This window comes from Panthera tigris, chromosome F3, assembly GCF_018350195.1.
Source record: "Panthera tigris isolate Pti1 chromosome F3, P.tigris_Pti1_mat1.1, whole genome shotgun sequence".
NCBI classification, from domain to species: Eukaryota; Metazoa; Chordata; class Mammalia; order Carnivora; family Felidae; genus Panthera; species Panthera tigris.
The window spans coordinates 64,010,958-64,028,521 of NC_056678.1; the positions used below are offsets into that span (position 1 = coordinate 64,010,958).

A 17,564-nucleotide genomic window follows, 5' to 3' on the forward strand; every position below is an offset into this window, starting at 1 on the left:
CTGAAGCCCACTCCGATCTGGGGGAGGGGGGCGGCGGGGGGAGGGTTGGACAGTCAGGCTTCTCCACCACCCGACCTTGGTTCAGTTGCCAGACACGGAAAGCGGGTGCGGGCGTCGTTTCTTGGGTTCCAATGTTTCTAAATGGGCCCAGACTCCCAACACTTCACTCCCTGTTCGAGCTCCGTGCCAGAGAACCTGGGGCCGGTGGGTCTCATTCCTGCCCACCCCCCGGCCCCGGCCCCAGCCGCCACAGTCAGCTTTCGTCCCTTTGTCCAGGCAAGGGTCAGCCTGATGTCTGTTGGATTGTGAGCTCTGTAAGGTCAGGGGCTGTTTACTTAAAAATGGTATCTTCAGAACCCAGCCTAGTGCCCAGTGGAGGCTGAATAAATATGTGGTAAATGAACGAATAGGGTCCAGTCTGTGGCGGCTTTATTGGTGGTCCTCTCTTGTCATTGTCGAGTGGGGGTTGGAGGCGGGAAAGAGAAGGGGGAGGAAAGGAGGGGAGGCGAAAATATAAACGTTCATGACTAGCATCTGAGCACAGGTCTTCGACGGGGAGGAAGAACCAGTGTGCACATTAACGGAGGGGGGGGGGTAACGGGGGGGGGGGCGGGCATAGCATCATTGCAGAGACGGGTCAGCTGGCATTAACGGGAGGCATGTGTGACGCCGACCATGAGGGCTAGGAGGAGAACAGGCGCGGAAGGATGCGGCCAAGGGCATCTGTCCTAAAGTTACTGGGGTGGTTTCTCATGCTTCAGGGTCTCATAAGTCTCCTGGTTCCGGGTGCTCAGGCCCTGGGGTCGGAGGTCAGAGGATGGTCAGGGCTCCCACCCACCCCCACAGACCCCATGTCTTCCAACAGTCACACAAAATCCCACCCTCTTCTGCCGACTTCCCAGGGCTGGGGTGGAGGGAGACAGGGTCACTCACCGTGTAAATGCCATCTGATTTCTGCGGAGGCAAAAGGGGCAAAGGCATTAGAGACCTACCCCTCCTTCAGGGTCCCGCGGCAGCGTCGTCCCCTCCCGGGGAGGTGGCAGGCCCCTGGGGCGGGAGGGTTCTCGCAGCGACACTCCAGGGCAGGAACGCCACGTGCCCACATGGCCACCAACGCACATATACACACCACATCCAACCCGCCCGTGCTCATGGTCACTCTCCACGTGACCCTCCCTTGTCACCTGCCGAATATTCCACTCGTGACTTGGCTAGGGATGGGGTGTGGGGGGCGGGGGCTCTGAAGCTCGTGCCGGTCCGCACCCAAGACTCGCCCTCCCGGAGGCCGCGGACCCCGAGGCCGAGAGGCCGTCAAACCGACCCCCACACGTGGAAGGGTCCCTACCTCATAGCTGGCTATCGCCGCCTTCCGCACCTGGATCTGGAGTGGGGGAAAGGCAATCAGTAACAGTGGAGTTAGTGGCCCAACCCCGTCCCTCCGAACGTCGTGGGGAGCCCCTGTCATTCCCGCTCCTCAAAGCCCTGCTGCTCGGCCAGCCCTCCCATGCCTCTTGCCAGCCCTCTCCCCCCTCCGAGCCTCCCCCAGCCTTACCTTGAGTCGGCAGTAGAGCAGGGTGAGGACAATACCATACAAGAACAGGATGGCATCCAAGATATAGCAGAGCTGAGGCTCTCCCAGGGCGGCTGAGGGGATAGAGGGGGCCCGAGGGGTCGGGGCATCAGGGAAGATCTGGCACCAGGGGACAGAAGGGAAGGGGCTCCGGCAGGTAGGACGGGGCCTGGCGGGGAGGCTCCGAGGAGAGAGACACTGGAGCTTCCTCTCTGGATCCTATTCCTCGGCTTACCCTCTTCTCCCTCGCACTAGGGCAGGGCTAGGACAGGACGCATGGGGGGTACCACTTCGATGGCGCCCTACAGGTAGGTGCTAAGAGCCGAGCCCCCTGGGTTCGCGCTGTCGGCTCCTCAGGCGCCACTGAGCACTTCACAGCCCTCAAGGGACTTATCTGAGTTCACTGGGCTGAGACCGAAACCTCAGCCCAGAGGGGCAGGGTGACGGACAGGCGGTGACAAATTTCACTGAAGAAACCACAGGAGTGTCTCTGCTGAGTCCTGTGACCTGTGGCTGAGGGCTGGACAGGAAGGATGTGAGCCGGGGAAGGGAGGGAAGGCAGCTATTGGTTATCCCTGAGCCCCAGCCTCATCACCCTCAGGCCCACTGCAAGACACGTCGAAGTGGAAAAACAGGTGTCTGCTCTCCTAGGCCTCACAGATCCCGATGGCTCTGCGCACGGCCGGGAGAGCATCTCGGCCCAGCCTCGGCGGGATGACAGCAGGCTGGATTCCGCGTCCGGACACTTGCCCTGTTACTCACTCACCCTGGGCCGCGGAGAGAGGAAGTTTTGTGCAATCAAAAAAAAAAAAAAAAAAAAAAAAAATCAAACAGCGGGGTGCCTGGGTGGCTCAGTCACTTAAGCCTCCGACTCTTGATTTCGGCTCAGGTCACGGTCTCGCGGTTGGGGAGTTTGAGCCCTGCAAGGGGCTCCGTGCTGGTGGTGGGGAACCTGCTTGGGTTTTTTCTCTCTCTCAAAATAAATACAGAAACTTAAAACAAAAATCAAACAAGGATGGGGGCGGGGGGCGCCTGGGTGGCTCGGTCGGTTAAGCGTCTGACTTCAGCTTAGGTCATGACCTCAAGGTTCGCAGGTTCGCACCCGGTGTCAGGGTGTGCTGACCGCTCGGAGCCTGGAGCCCGCTTCGGATTCTGTGTCTCCCTCTCTCTCTGCCCCTCCCTTGCTCATGCTCTGTGTGTCTCCCTCTCTCAAAAGTACATAATAAAAACTTAAAAGAAACAAATAGGGTCTGAGCACCAGCCCCCGTCTGCCCTCAGCCCCTATCTGAAAGGCTCGTGGGCACATGAGTGAGGTCAGTGGAGTAATTTCTATGCCCTGACGCGCTTTCACGCAATACCGCGTAAATCTCAAAACTACCCCTTGGGGGGGGGGGGGGAGACATCGTGGTCGCCATTTTACAAATGAAGAAACTGAGGCTGGAGAGAGCTAAGTAACTCCTTGAGGGCCAGAGGATGAAGGGAGAGAGCTGGAGCTCAACTCCAGGCTCTCTGCTGTCAGAGCTCGTGCCCCTCCCTCTGCCTCAGTGCCCCTGCTCCGTTCTTGCCTCACGGCAGCATGCCGGCAGTCATGGAATCCCTCCCTCTCTCCGCTGCACAGGGGCGCTGCTGGACCCCCCCCCCCATCTTTCAATGTCCCATCTCCCTGACGTTTCACTCACCCCCTCCTCCCCAAGCCTCAGCGGCAACCCTCTTCAAAAACCATATACACGGGCGGCCCAAAGCGAGCGAGGGGTGGCGGATCAAGAAACTGAGTGACCGGGGCGCCTGGGTGGCTCGGTCGGTTGAGTGTCCGACTTCGGCTCAGGTCAGGATCTCACAGTTTGTGAGTTCGAGCCCCGCGTCGGGTTCTGTGCTGACAGCTCAGAGCCTGGAGCCTGTTTCAGATTCTGTGTCTCCCTCTCTCTCTCTGCCCCTCCCTTGCTCACACTCTGTCTCTGTCTCTCAAAAATGAATAAACATTAAAGAAAGAAAGAAAAAGAGAGAGAGAAAGAAAGAGAAATAAAGAAAGAGAAAGAAAGAAAGAAAGAGAAAGAAAAATAATGAAGGAATGAACACTGACTGGAAAGAAAGAAGGAAAGAAAGAAAGAAAGAAAAAGAAAGAAAGAGAAAGAAAGAAAAAAGAAAGAAAGAAAGAAAGAGAAAGAAAGAACAAACGAACACTGAGTGACCGGAAACCTAGAGCTGCTGAGAACTCCCCACATCTGCCCCCATCTCTTGGCCGGTGCTCAGGCCTCCGGAGCCGGGCATCGAGTGCTGCCCACACTCATGGCGGCTGTTTGCAGAATGGTCTACGCCGGAGATGGCCCACGGAGGCAGAACACGGGTCTATTTTGGTTGTCCTTGCCTCACTCCCAAGCCTAAGGACGGGCTCCCGCCTTCCTGAAGGGGCTCTGTCAGTATCGTTAACCAGCTAGAGATCACCTCCCGGCGGACCGGCCCAAAGACACCACACAGGAAATGCTGATCATGGGGAAGGGAGCTTCTCCCCAGACCAGCCCTACATCACACAACCATTCTCTGCCACACTGAAGCCTTGCCCGCTATCGATCCTAAAGAAGTCCAGACCACAAGGGAGGAAACCAGGACTCTCGTACCCCAATGGGGACCAGACGGGACCAGCCTCAAGGTCTCGGTGTCCATCTGAGCCCCACGCCCACCTGCCCGCCGCCAGCCCCCCTCTGCCCCTGCCTCGGCCCCCAGACGCGTGCCCTTGACTCCCAGCCCGGAGCCCGGCTCGCGGTCCCGCACCAAACCAGCTCACCTGCTTGTTCCACCGAAAGGAGGACGATCAAAAGCACAGCTGGAATCATCTTGGGCCGGAGCTGAAGGGCGGCGAGCCGGGAATCGGACGCGCTGCCAGCACTGTGCAGCTGTGCTCAGCGAGTGGCTCCCTGACCACAGAGTTCCCCCCTTCCTGCCCCGCCTTCCCCCAGCTTCGGCCCCTTCCCCTTCCTGCATTAGAGCCCGGGCGGCTCCCGGAAGGGCCGACGGAGGGAGCTCGATATGGGCTCTCACGCCTCAGGCCTTCAGTGACCAGGCCCCTGCCACCAGGGGAAAGGGGGACTCCCGCGCTTGAGAAAGACCGCGTCCACCCGCCGTCACCCCCGCCCCTGTTCAGATACATCTGGAATAAACCGTCCCTTCAAATTCCCTGAGAGCCCACCACAGCCCTTTCCCTTGCATATGACGCTTGACCCAGGACTTGGGCAGAGGCAGAGGGGTTTACCAATTTGTGTAGGCAGCGAATTCTGGGCAGGGGGGAACCGAGAGGAAAAGAGGAAACGGGGAATGGAGAAGTGGGAAGGACAAGAGTCAGAGAAGGGGGTGGCGAGGAACAGGAAAGACTGCCAAGAACCGAGTCTCAGACAGAAGAGCAGGGTTAATTAATTAACATTCTTGAGTTTCCTAGCAAAGTGAAAGGCAGTAAGATACTGAGGAAGACATACCAGAAGTTTGGGCACAGGGGCCGGAAGGCGGCTTATTTATTATAATTTCTCCTTTTCTGGTACATGCACGGAAAGCCTGACAGCTAACTGTTCACGCACGTGTACACACACACACACACAGAGTCCCTTTCCAGAGACGGCCAGGCTCCGAGGAGGAAGCAGACCGGCAGGGAGATCCAACGCTGTTCCCCTGCTCACCGATCCACTTCTCCAAACACAATATCTTGGGTACCTAAGAGACCGACGGGAGGAGGAAAAACGCGGTGTTATCCAAAATCCAGAACCCATCACCGTGCCCAGGAGATTGAGGATGTGGCTCTGGGCCCATTGTCTGTGCTGAACAGGAAGTGTTCGCTTTCCGCCCCCAATTAGAGTCCCGAACTCCCTCGTCTGTGGCATCTCTGTTACAAGACAGGCCGCGTACCTATGATGGCAACAACGTCCGCCAACATGTGTCCCTTTGACATCTTGTCCAAACCGGCCTGGAGAGATTGAGACAGCAACAGTGTTAGGCAAGATTAGCAGGGTGGGAGGAGAAGCAAGGAAAGTGCGTGAAAATCTCAACCAAGATCAGAAATTACGGACTCCTCTACTGGAGGGAGAGTCACCGGGGTCGGTTCTTACCAGGTGGGCGAAACCAGGAGCCTTGATCTTGCATCGGTAAGGGCGGCTGCTGCCATCGGACACCAGGTACACCCCGAACTCTCCCTGTCCAAGGAAGAAAGGTCGCTGCCTCCGTTAACAGGAAGAACACTCTCCTCTGCCCAGAAAACCTCTCTATTGGCCCGCGTGTCCTCTCTCGTGCTGGTGACCAAGCAGCTACTTGGACATCTGTCTCCGGTCCCCCAGCGCACAGACAGCCTTATCCTTCCCCGTCTCTCCTCACCTTAGGAGCCTCGATGGCGGTGTACGTGGCCCCCGGGGGAACCTGGTAGCCCTCTGTATACAACTTAAAGTGGTGAATCAGTGATTCCATGGAAGTCTGGAAAGAGGAAAAAGGGAGCATCAGGAAGCCGGTCCAAAGGTTTCTCGGGCCTCCCCCTCCCCAGCACAGAAAATAACCTCTACCCTCGGGGAAACTAAAACCCACACAGCGAGCAAGAAAGCAGAGAAGACAGAGTGACAGAGGAGGCTACGGGAAGTTGAGACTCATATGGCAAATTCTTCCAAAAAGGAAAACTGAGGAGGAGGAGGTCATCTGAGGGTACTCCTCCCTGGCTGCTGGCCCCTTTCCCTTTGCCCTCTTCCCGGGGCCAACCTTCATCTCTGCTCGCTTAGGCGGAGACACTTTGGCATCATCGACCTTGATCTCCCCAGGAGGCATCTTGTTGAGACATTGCAAGATGATTCGAAGGGACTGGCGCATCTCCTCTACCCGACACAGGTACCTGGGGTGGATGAGACAGGCTCAGAGCAAGAGAGGACCGGTCAGGGCACGGGACGTGAGGCTGGGAAGGACGCCCGTGGCTGACCCGCAAAGGGCTGGCTGACTTTTTCCCTTTCCTCTTTTCTCCTAGCGCGGGATCTCTGCTTGGCTTGGCCCTGGGTAAAACCTACAGTCTTCTGGTTCTGGTACTGGCTCCTGCCCCCTGTCCTCTCCTCATCTTCTCCCCCTACCGTGCCCTGCAGTACTTCCCTCTTCAGTTGCCCTCTTAGACACTTCCTGGACCGCAGAATGGGTAAGGGTCAAACTGACTCAAAAAGAAAACAAGCAAGTCTCATTCAGGGTCAGCAAACAAGAATGGAACGTGAAGCTTAGACTCTGGTGGCAAGAGCCCCGGGTCAGGAGGATTCTAGTCTCAACCCCCACTAACAGGATAATCCAGGCCGATCGCTCCCTTTTTTATGCCTCGGCTTTCTCAGCCAAAACTAGTTCCATCTAAAACACGAGGATGAGGGCAAAAGAAGATGTACACCCGTGAAAGTGCTTCAAAAAACCACCTTGTTTAACAGACCAAGAGCTCCAGCAGATATGGGAAAATACGGGCAGAAAGAAAGTAGCCGAGAGACAAGTCAGACGAGGGGAAGCAGCTGGAAAACGAGCCGAGGGGACGTGGGCCTTACCTGTCGTAGCAGTCCCCTCGAGAGCCTATAGGAACATCAAAGTCCACCTGGTCATAAACATCATAGGGCTGGGTCTTCCGCAGGTCCCACTGGATGCCTGAGCCCCGCAGCATCACGCCACTGCGGGGCACGATGGGAACAAGGGTCACTTTCCACAGACCAAGAGAGGAGGCGCGCTTTCTTCCGCCCCCACGCTCGGAGCATGGCCCGGAAGGCGCCACACCGCCCCGAAGCCAAGATTAGCAGGCTAGAACTACCCCGTGCCCAAGGGGAGAAGTCTTTTTTTTTTTTAAATATTTATTTTGAGAGAGAAAGAGAGAGAGTGTGTGCAAGAGAGCAGGGGAGGGGCAGAGGGAGAGGATCCCAAGCAGGCTCCGCGCTGTCAGTGCAGAGCCCGATGCGGGGCTCGAACTCACAAACCGTGAAATCGTGACTGGAGCCAAAACCGAGTTGGACGCTTAGCCGACCGATCCCCCCCCCCGGCGCCCCCTAAGGAGAGAAGTCATTCCTCCCACCTAAATCCATAGTTCAGTGCGTCTTCGGCTGTTACGACCCCAATGTCGACTGTCCGATTTCGCCAGATCCTGTTGTTGGTCAGCATCTATCGATCAAGAGAACCGGCGCGTGAACACCCTCCACACCTCCCTCCAAACGCCTCTGTATCTCTTTACAACTAGGGACTAAAACCCACAAGCTGCTTCGGCAGCACGTACACTAAAGCCCACAAGCCTTTCTTGAGAGGGAAAGAGGGACTCTTCCCACCAGTTCCTATCTTACCTCTTCCAACTCATCAATCCGAAGTGAGAAGTTCTTAGAAAACTCATAAATGTCATCCATAAGCCCAAGGGGTAGGTCCTAGAAGCCAAACGGAGAAGGACAGAGAGTACAGCTCAGCCTCCCTGCCCCAGGGCTACGGGGTTGGCGTTTCCATCAGCCGGGGCTGCCCTCCAGTGGCCACAGAGGATACAGGCGTGGACCGAAAGTTCAAGAAGGCAGGGGAGTCCGCTCACCTGGTGCACACCTCCTGGCCGGACGTAGGCAGCATGCATCCGAGCCCCAGACACGCGCTCGTAGAATTCAAACATCTTGATAGGACACACTGGGAATTAGTGACAAAGTCCTGGGCCCCTAAGTCCAGCAACATGGTGGTCCACTCCCCTGCCCTCTGCCTTCTTGTGCCCTACCAACCCCTCATGACACAGAGTTCCTCAAGGACAGAACCCAAGTTAAATATACCTTCTTCCTCTACGTGTTCTTCGTTCTGTCTCCTTTCCATCCCTTGGCTCCTTCCTACCTTCTCCATTTCCAGTACCTCCCTGCCTATCCTATCCTTTCCTCCTTCTCTTACCTTCTCCCTCTCCTCAAACATCCAGAAGAAAGGGGTCATAGCCCCAATGTCCAGGGCATGTGTGGTCACAGCCATAATGTGGTTCAAAAGCCGTGTGATTTCTCCAAACAGCACTGTAGAGACAGGAAGACAGCGAGAGGATCGACAGCGAGCGGACACAGCAGTTCTGGGCAGCGTCTAGGGTCTGCGAACTAAGCCTGGGTTGGATGCTCCCACGATGGGAATGGTGCGGGAGGGGCACTAGGCTGCGCTCACAGCGGGGCCACAGGAAGGAGACGGGCATACCTCGGATCCACTGTGCCCGGGGCGGAGGCTGGATATTGAGTAACTTCTCCACAGCCAGTGAGTAGGCCTGTTCATTACACATCATGGACACATAGTCTAGCCGGTCAAAGTATGGAAGAGCCTGGGAAGAAGGAAGAACCTGGCTCACACCTGACAGGCCAGGAGCCCTCAGACTGCCTGCCAAAGGCATTGCTCTCAGTGGGCATCAAAAGTCTACACTGCATTAACCTTCTAGTCTCAGGAGCTAAACAAGGCAGTGCTCGATATCCAGCAGCATGCTGGTAAATGTTTCTTTTTTTTTTTTTTTAATTTTTTTTTCAACGTTTATTTTATTTTTGGGACAGAGAGAGACAGAGCATGAACGGGGGAGGGACAGAGAGAGAGGGAGACACAGAATCGGAAACAGGCTCCAGGCTCCGAGCCATCAGCCCAGAGCCCGACGCGGGGCTCGAACTCACGAACCGTGAGATCGTGACCTGGCTGAAGTCGGACGTTTAACCGACTGCGCCACCCAGGCGCCCCGGTAAATGTTTCTTTAATAGTCAAATCTCTGAAGGGGTGATTTGTTGCGTGTGCCCATTTCCACGGTGAAAATACTCCAGCAGGGCCAGCTTTAAGCTAACAACGTTACATAACTGAGCACAGCACTGGGCAGGGGAGCACAGTCTCTGCCATGCAGAGACAATAAAATCACTTAGGAGCACAGAGGAGTCAAGCAAGAAAATGATGAGCTCTGAGTACTTCTTACCCTGGCTTTTGATATAATTTATTTAAATCGTAAGCCAAGGGGCGCCTGGGTGGCTTAGTCGGTTAAGCGGCCGACTTCGGCTCAGGTCATGATCTCACGGTCCGTGAGTTCGAGCCCCGCGTCGGGCTCTGTGCTGATAGCTCAGAGCCCGGAGCCTGTTTCTTTTTCTTTAATTTTTTTTTTTTTAACGTTTATTTATTTTTGAGACAGAGAGAGACAGAGCATGAACGGGGGAGGGTCAGAGAGAGGGAGACACAGAATCCAAAACAGGCTCCAGGCTCCGAGCTGTCGGCACAGAGCCCGACGCGAGGCTCAAACTCACGGACCGTGAGATCATGACCTGAGCCGAAGTCGGCCGCTTAACCGACTGAGCCCAGGTGCCCCCCCTGGAGCCTGTTTCAGATTCTGTGTCTACCTCTCTGTGACCCTCCCCTGTTCATGCTCTGTCTCTCCCTGTCTCGAAAATAAATAAAACGTTAAAAAAAAATTATTAAAAAATCGATCAATCAATCAATCAATTGTAAGCCAAGATCATTTAATTTTTAGTAATGGCTACGTTTAACAACTGGCTCACAAAATGCCCGGAAACATAACACTCTGTTCTCGCGAGCAGGCTTGAGCTGGCCCCGGCACACCACAGCCAACGCTCCTCTGGCCCACAAGGCTGTCAGAGTGATCGGGTGAGTGAGAGATTTCAGGAAGACAGGGCCCTGAGAAGGACTGGATTGGCTTTTGGCGGGAACAGTTGGGGAGAAAGGGTTCTTTCCCCGGGACACCAAGAAAGCCAAGTCTAGCTGTCTGCCGAACCACTGAACCAGCTTCAGCTTCCAGGAAGGGGGCGGGGCTACGACAGCCCTCTCGGGGGACAGCCAGTTCTTGTCCTGATGTCACTGTGACGCAGGTTAGTGCCGCACCGTTTAGCTCCACGGTCTCTGGGACCAGAAACCATCGGTGCCTGGACTCTCGGGGGCAGCGCAGTCTAGTCAGCTGGCTCTGTCCTAACCCCGTCACCCTGTGTCATCAAGCCCTCTCCTCATGACACTAAGACAAAACTTTCAGATGCTCACCCCAGCTCCAATTCCCTCAAACCTGACCCTCACCACTGGGGGTCACACAGCTCTCCTGAAACACGGCACACTGCCACAAACCCTCTCTCGGTCACTCTGACTCACTGAGTGTTTCGAAAACAAACTTAAGACAGCCGGAAGATACGAGAATCGGCTGTTCGTCCTAGGGAACTGACGTCTCTCCCCCCTTTCCCTGCCCCCAGGGATCGCGGCTTTGACGTATCAGTATGATAAGAACAGGGAAACTGAGGCATTCGAAAAAGGGCAAAGGGGTCAGCCAAAAGTCAGCCGGAGAAAAGCCGGTGGTGTAGTTCCGGCTCCAAAGCATTTCTGCTGGATAAACCAGATCTGGATGGATTTCAAACATCCCTTGCCACGTCCCTCCGTCCTCCAACCAAAACGGTCCTTGCATCCTCAACACCCTCCTCCCCCGGGGTTTTGGGGGCAGCAAACTGGCAATGCCCCAGGCCACAGCATGCCTAGGTCCCGTCAGCAGGCCCCTGTTCGCCCTCACACCTGCAGATAGGTCTTGTATTCAATGAGCTTCTCGGTTCCTCGGTGCAGCAGCCCGATGTGGGGGTCACACTTGCGCACCATCTCCCCACTCAACTCCATCACTAGTCGCAGGACTCCATGGGCTGCTGGGTGCTGGGGCCCAAAGTTCAGGGTCAGGTTCGTCACCATTGCGTCCTTTGGAGGGTCCACATCTGAGAAGTGGGAAATAGTTCAGAGCCAAATGGTGACTCCCCGGAGACAGCAAGGAGTCAGCCTCTCCCCGTCCCTCTTTCACCTCACCAATCCACACCTTGTTAACTTCCCAACTGCCAACATAACGGGGAAGAAGACCATCACACGGAAAAACGGGAAGGGAGATCGAGATTTTCTCATGAGGGGGGACCACGCACAAACCTTGCTCTTTCTTTTTCTGTTAGAGTTTATTTACTTTTCAGAGACAGAGAAAGCACCAGTGGGGGAGGAGCAGAGAGAGAGAGAGACAGAGAGAGAGAGAGAGAGAGACAGAGAGAGAGAGAATCCCAAGCAGACTCCATGCTGCCAGCACAGAGCCCAATGTGGGGCTTGAACTCACAAACTGTGAGATCATGATCTGAGCCGAAATCAAGAGTTGAGACACTTAACTGACGGAGCCACCCAGGCACCCAAATCTCGCCCTTCCATGTTTCCCAGAGTCCTTTTCTTTTTTTTAATGTTTTTTTGAGAGAGAGAGAGAGAGAGAGAGAGAGAGGGAGGGAGGGAGAGAGCACGAGCAGAGGAGGAGCAGAGAGGGAGACACAGAATCCAAAGCAGGTTCCAGGCTCTAAGCTGTCAGCACACAGCCTGCCGCGGGGCTCGAACCCACGCACCGTGAGATCAGGACTTGAGCCGAAGTCGGACACTTAACAGACTGAGCCACCCACGTGCCCCCCCCCCGACCTTTTTAAAGATGATAATACTGATAACACTTGTATAGCTCTTACTGCGTACCAACCACCAACCTAAGCCCTTCACTGATTTTAATTAACTTAATTCCCCTAATAACCATACGAGTAGTACATTCTATTATTATCTTTATTTTGTTGGGGATGCTGAGGCCAGAGAGGATAAATGATTTCTCAGACAGCTAGCAAGGGGCAAGAGCCAGGATTTAGCTCAGCTCGTTCAGCTTTTTTTTTTTTTTTAAGTTTGTTTATTTTGAGAGAGAGAGAGAGAGAGAGAGAGAAGAGAAGGAGGAGGAGAGAGAATCCCACGCTGTCAGCGCAGCGCCTGACGCAGGGCTCAACCTCACGAACCGTGAGATCACGACCTGAGCGGAAATCAAGAGTCAGATGTTCAAACAACTGAGCCACTGAGGCGCCCCTCAGGGTCCACGCTCTTAACCACCATGATACCCGGCCTTCCAAATCTATCTGATGAATGCCCAACTACTCAGGAAATGTCTATTTAGTTCTTGCTACCACTGAATGACAGCTGTTACCCTCAAAAAGCATACGATTTAATTTGGGAAATAAGTACACGTGAGAAACTAGTAACAGAGTTACCAACTAAGTGGCTTAGCTGTTAAATATTTAAAGGAAGAGGGGCGCCTGGGTGGCTCGGTCGGTTAAGCGGCCGACTTCGGCTCAGGTCACGATCTCGCGGTCCGTGAGTTCAAGCCCCGCGTCGGGCTCTGTGCCGACAGCTCAGAGCCTGGAGCCTGTTTCGGATTCTGTGTCTCCCTCTCTCTCTGACCCTCCCCCGTTCATGCTCTGTCTCTCTCTGTCTCAAAAATAAATAAACATTAAAAAAAGTTTAAATATTTAAAGGCAGAAAAGAATACTGTGAAGAATTCACAAAGGCAGGATCTGAGCTGGTTTTTTGGTGTTGTTTTGTTTTTTTTAACTTTTAACATTTATTTATCTTTGAGAAAGAGGCAGAGTGCAGGTAGGAGAGGGGCAGAGAGAGAGAGGGAGACACAGAATCCGAAGCAGGCTTCAAGCTCCGAGCTATCAGCACAAAGCCCGATGTGGGGCTCGAACCCACGGACTGTGAGATCATGACCTGAGCCCAAGTCGGGGGCTTAACCGACTGAGCCACCCAGGCGCCCCAAGAGCTGGTTCTTAAATACAGGGAATGATTCAAATAGGCAGAGAAGAGCATCCCAGGCTATGGAATCAACAAAGATCAAATCTCAGAAACAAGGAAGTATCTGTGAAACTCTCACCTACACAGAGACAGATTAGTGCTGGCAGGCAGTAGGGTGTAATGGCTCAATTATCAGTATCCCTTAATAACAATACTTACGGAGGAACTTACCGTGTGCCAGTCACTACACTAACCGGTCCACGTTACAATCTCACTTAATCCTTACAGTGATGCTGTGAAATAGCCGCTTTATTCGCTGGTAAATGGAGAGTTGAGGTTTGAAGCCAAGAGCTTAACTTTGCAACGCAAATTCTTCACCATGGGCTTTGGAGTCACACAGACCCAGACACAAATCCGATTATGTGCCCTTGACCAAGTTTTAATCTCCCGGCCCCGTAATTTCCTCCAAAGCGGTACAATACCGGCATCATTCTCATGGAGTTGTTGCAAGGACTAAATGCAATAAGTCAGACAAAACTCCTGACACCTGGGAAGCACTCAGCTACTGTTAGTGTGGCTTTTTTGAAAAGCAACTAGCAGTGCCTTTGAAGGTTTGAAAAACCACCTTGGCTTCCAAGGGACATGGAAATATACTGAACCTCTGGAAAAAGCTGCAGGGAGAAAGATAAATCTGGTAGGGACCTCCAAGGGTTGACTGGGACCTACTCTTTTTCTCCTGGAATGTTCTTCCTTTCCTTCTCTGCTTGACAAATACCTGCCGTTATCGTGTCTGTGGCATTGCTAGTAAAATCAGCAAAAATGGCGCGGGGGGGCGGGGGCTAAAACTTGCTTTGACAGAGAGCTCAGGAGCACTTGGCAAACAGCGTGGGGCAGCGATGGGTGTGAGTTGGGACAGGAGCTCTGGGAACTCACCATTCCAAGGTGGAGGCTTCCAGTGGGCCGTTTCCTTGGTGGGGTACATGACCGCTCCCCCAAACTGCTCTGCCCATTCCATATCTGGCTGCCATTGCCGAGAACCTCTAGGGAGTTAAAGACAGATCCTGGACACAGGGGCCTCAACAGGGCTTGGTTCCTCTGTTCCCGTTCACTCTCAGGTGGGCCCAGGGAAGTGCCTGGGATTCTCCAAAGCCAAGTGACTGACACACAGCGAAGCTTAGGCAGAACGAGCTGGACCTCTAGAGGCTCCGTTGCTACTAACTGCCTAATTCCTGGTCACTCCTGGGCATGCAAGGTTAGGGATCCTAATTCCTTCCACTTCTCATCATATTCTTCTTTCCACCTTGGTGAATATGAACGCAAGAAAGGTGTTTGTTCACGGTCAACCAAAGACTAAGAGGTGTCCCGGGCCGGTGCATGGCGGGGGAGGGGCATGCTGGCTCCGCGGCTCGGCCCAGGTAAGACCCGAGTGATGCCCTGGGACCGACGCGGGGACAAGGGAGGTGTCTTGGCTTGTGCTCCTCCTTTATCTCCCTCTTCTCGTCTAACGAGACTTTTCAGCAGTCCCACGCCACCCGTGATGAGGTTCGGGAGAAGCAGCAAGGCACAAGGGGAAGGTGACACTATCACTAACGTTCAAGGGCACGGGCGGCCCTCCGCTGATTTCACCCCTGGCAGAAAGAGCTCGAGACCCTCTTTCCTCCCTCGGCCAGGGCGGGCGCCACTGCATCCTGGAGCCCGAGACAGAAGGCCTGGGCGAGGGGGTCACCGGCCTGGGTCATTCTTTCCTGGAGGGGGGGGGGGTGTCACAGGGCCCGCGGAGACCCCAGACCCGAGAAACCCTGGCCTCGGGGGCTGCGCGTCGAGGGCTGCCCGGAGTCTCACCTGCTGGGCTGAACGGGCAGCCGGCCCCCGACCCCGGACCGCAGCGCCTGGGCCGCGACGCCGCGGAGGCTGCGCAGAGCCCTGAGCGCCGCCATCTTGCCCCGCCGCGGACTGCGGGAAGGAGAACGGGCGGAAGTGCTTCCTGCGCGCCGCCTCGCGGGCTTCCCGCCCATTGGCGCCACGGGGCCGCCCTCTTGGAAGCTGGCAGGGTCGCGGGCGCCCGCCGACTACATCCGGGTTCGGCGCCAGGGCTTCACTTTCGCTCTCAGAGCGGCGGCGGGGCGCGGTACACCTGGCAGCTCGTGGCTGACTCGCCGAGGCGGGAGCCGGAGCAGCTTGCGGCCCCCGCGGGACCCTCTGTGTGTGCCCTGCCGCCCCCCCCCCGGCTCTCCCTCGCTCTCCTGCGCCCCGCCGGGGCCGCCCCCTGCCCGAGCCCCGCTCCCGATGGCGGCTTCTGAGCCCGGCCCTCCCGGGGCAGCCCCAGGCTTTGCCAAGAGACTCGGAGCGGGGAAAGCCAGCTCGTTTCCAGACGGCCTGAGTGGGTTAGGGAAGAGGGGGCCCAAGCGGGGCTGGGCGGGCCCGAGAGCTCCCGCCAAACCCAAATGAAAAACGAGGAGGACGCCAAGGCCACCAGCACTGGAGTGGGCTGCTGGGTGTGTAGGAGCCACCTCGGCCAAGAGGCGGGGAGGCCCCCTGTGGGTGACCCTGATGTCTGCCAGGCTTCCAGAAGCTGCAGAATGACAGACCCAGGAAGCGACCTGAGAGATGCCTCACACCCCACTTCCCTGGGGGTCAGCCCTTTTTCCCTCCGGTCTTTCCGACCCCGCCTTAGTCCTGGCCCCTGGCAATGGCGTAGAGATGTAGTACCACCAGGAGTCCGATCCCAGTCCTGTATGGAACAGACAAAGCGTTTTGCAGCCTTGGAGGCCGGTTCTGTTCTCTCCTTGTGCCTCCAAACCCAGCTCCCGCTGGGCCACCCGCTGAGTTTGCACATCCCTCCCGCTCTGAGCCTGGAAAGAGGCCTTCCCCAAATCTCTCCCCCTCCCCGCACCAGGGTCCCTGAGAGCCCACCAGCAGTGCAGCAGGGTGGGGCCGACGGACCAGGAAAGTGGCAGAGGCAGGGAATTCTTAGCTGTGGAGAAAGAGAGGAAAGCCAGACTTCTAGCCTGGGAGTTGACCTAATGGGAACCATACCAAAGGGTGGGGCCACATCCCTGGCTGTGGGAACTGACTGGGCCCGGCCCCGGGGTGGACTGGGCAGCCAGGCAGAGGCTCTGCCTCCCTCGTCCCCCCCCACCCTTTCCCTGGGCCTTCTCTTCCCCTGTAGTTGGACACAGTGAATGTGATGGGGGGGGGAACTGCATTCCTTTACCCTAATCCAGCCCCAGGAGAAGTCAGGGTCGAGTCCGGGCTGCTTAGCCTTGGAGGCGACTTGAGCCGGCACCGGGGTGAGGGCTCCTGGGGGGCTACCTAGGACACTACATCTTTTGTGCCCTCTCCCTGCGGCCGACACCCCCACACGCTGCTGCTCTGATTCTGAGGCCCTTTGTCTTTCATTGCTTAGTCACCCCCTTTGTCCTCATCTCAGATGGGGGGTGGAAAGGGGCAGTAAGAGTCCTCTGGTGATGGCTCCTCTGTCTCCTGTCCTTTGTCTGACTCCTGCAACCCCAACCCCCTCCAGAGTTAGGGCCAGAGTCAGGGCATGTGGTGGGTGACTCCGGAAGTGGTGGGCACCAGGGCAGGTATTAGTGACCTGAGCAGGAAGGGAGGGGGAAAGGAAGTGTTCTGGCGGATGTGATTTGGGAGACAGGAGGTGACAAGGCAGAGAGTGGATAGGGGAATGGGGGCAGGGGCAGGTGATCTGCCTCTGGGAAAGGAAAGGCACGGCTGACTGCATTCTCTTTCCTGGGGATATCCTGGGGAAAGGAGTGGCCACAGCATGGGGTGGGCAGAAATTTTCCCTCCTTCTGTACCCCTTGCTTCCGTGCCTCCAGAGTCCACCCCCCGAGACCTCTTTGCTGAGTTCTCTCCCGTCTAGAACCACTTCCTTCTCCGAATACTGCCCCTTCCTCCCCAGGCACTCTCCCCACCCCAGGCACTGGGTTCCTGTTCCTCTCCAGTATCCTAATTTCCCTATACACACAGTCCTGCCTCCACCCTGTCCCTGTCTCATGGGCAGTGAGAAATAAAAGATTACTAGATATTCCGGGAACAGTTGTGTTCTCGGGGCAATGTGAGGCCAAAGGAGGGAGCCAGGTGGGGGGATTCCCTAGGATGGGTTGACTTTGGGTGCAGCTGGGTTTCTGAGAGAGCAAATCCTTCTGTGCTGGGGGCTGGCTGACTTGGGGCTGGGGGAGGGTTTTAGGGCAGTTGGGAGTGGGCAGGAACAGGGCCAAGAGCCTGGGGGAAGCTACTGGGAGCTGGGCCAGGGAAATGGGGAGCCAGGAAGTGGGGAGGGGGAGCCCTGGGGGGAATGGAGGCGGAATGGCTGTTCCGGGCTTTGGAGGGTGTGGGTAGTGGTAACTCAGAAACGGGGGAGCCCGAGGGAGAGAGGGAGTGTTAGAGAAGAGGAGGTGCCACCCTGGATCCTCCTTCTATAAAAGGAAAAGTCGTT

The 17,564-nt window shown here is 56.0% G+C and overlaps 2 protein-coding genes across 2 annotated transcripts; both read right to left on the minus strand.

Moving 5' to 3' along the window:
* Window positions 1-407: 407 nt before the first annotated feature.
* On the minus strand, window positions 408-4,501 carry FCER1G (Fc fragment of IgE receptor Ig). Its single transcript, XM_042975768.1, has 5 exons — window positions 4,353-4,501; window positions 1,553-1,644; window positions 1,346-1,381; window positions 934-954; window positions 408-797 (listed from the first exon to the last, which is right to left on the minus strand). The coding sequence occupies exons 1-5, from the start codon at window positions 4,399-4,401 to the stop codon at window positions 735-737; spliced, it is 261 nt and encodes an 86-aa protein (XP_042831702.1). The 5' UTR covers window positions 4,402-4,501; the 3' UTR covers window positions 408-734.
* Window positions 4,502-5,043: 542 nt separating this feature from the next.
* On the minus strand, window positions 5,044-15,077 carry NDUFS2 (NADH:ubiquinone oxidoreductase core subunit S2). Its single transcript, XM_042975767.1, has 14 exons — window positions 14,951-15,077; window positions 14,042-14,148; window positions 11,066-11,256; window positions 8,735-8,855; window positions 8,450-8,562; window positions 8,112-8,186; window positions 7,879-7,956; window positions 7,617-7,702; window positions 7,102-7,221; window positions 6,296-6,425; window positions 5,924-6,019; window positions 5,662-5,745; window positions 5,462-5,519; window positions 5,044-5,269 (listed from the first exon to the last, which is right to left on the minus strand). Exons 1-14 carry the CDS (start codon window positions 15,043-15,045, stop codon window positions 5,232-5,234), a joined length of 1,392 nt encoding a protein of 463 aa, XP_042831701.1. The 5' UTR covers window positions 15,046-15,077; the 3' UTR covers window positions 5,044-5,231.
* Between the last annotated feature and the right edge of the window lie 2,487 nt (window positions 15,078-17,564).

Coding starts and splice junctions, on each gene's coding strand:
- NDUFS2 (XM_042975767.1), bottom strand. CDS start 15,045: ATGGCGGCGCTCAGGGCTCTGCGCAGCCTCCGCGGCGTCGCGGCCCAG. Junction 8,187..8,449: donor TGTTTGAGGAGAGGGAGAAG/GTAAGAGAAGGA, acceptor TGTCCTATCAAG/ATGTTTGAATTCTACGAGCG. Junction 7,703..7,878: donor GGATTGATGAGTTGGAAGAG/GTAAGATAGGAA, acceptor CTTGATCGATAG/ATGCTGACCAACAACAGGAT.
- FCER1G (XM_042975768.1), bottom strand. CDS start 4,401: ATGATTCCAGCTGTGCTTTTGATCGTCCTCCTTTCGGTGGAACAAGCA. Junction 955..1,345: donor CGGCGATAGCCAGCTATGAG/GTAGGGACCCTT, acceptor TTGCCTCCGCAG/AAATCAGATGGCATTTACAC. Junction 798..933: donor AATCAGATGGCATTTACACG/GTGAGTGACCCT, acceptor CTCCGACCCCAG/GGCCTGAGCACCCGGAACCA.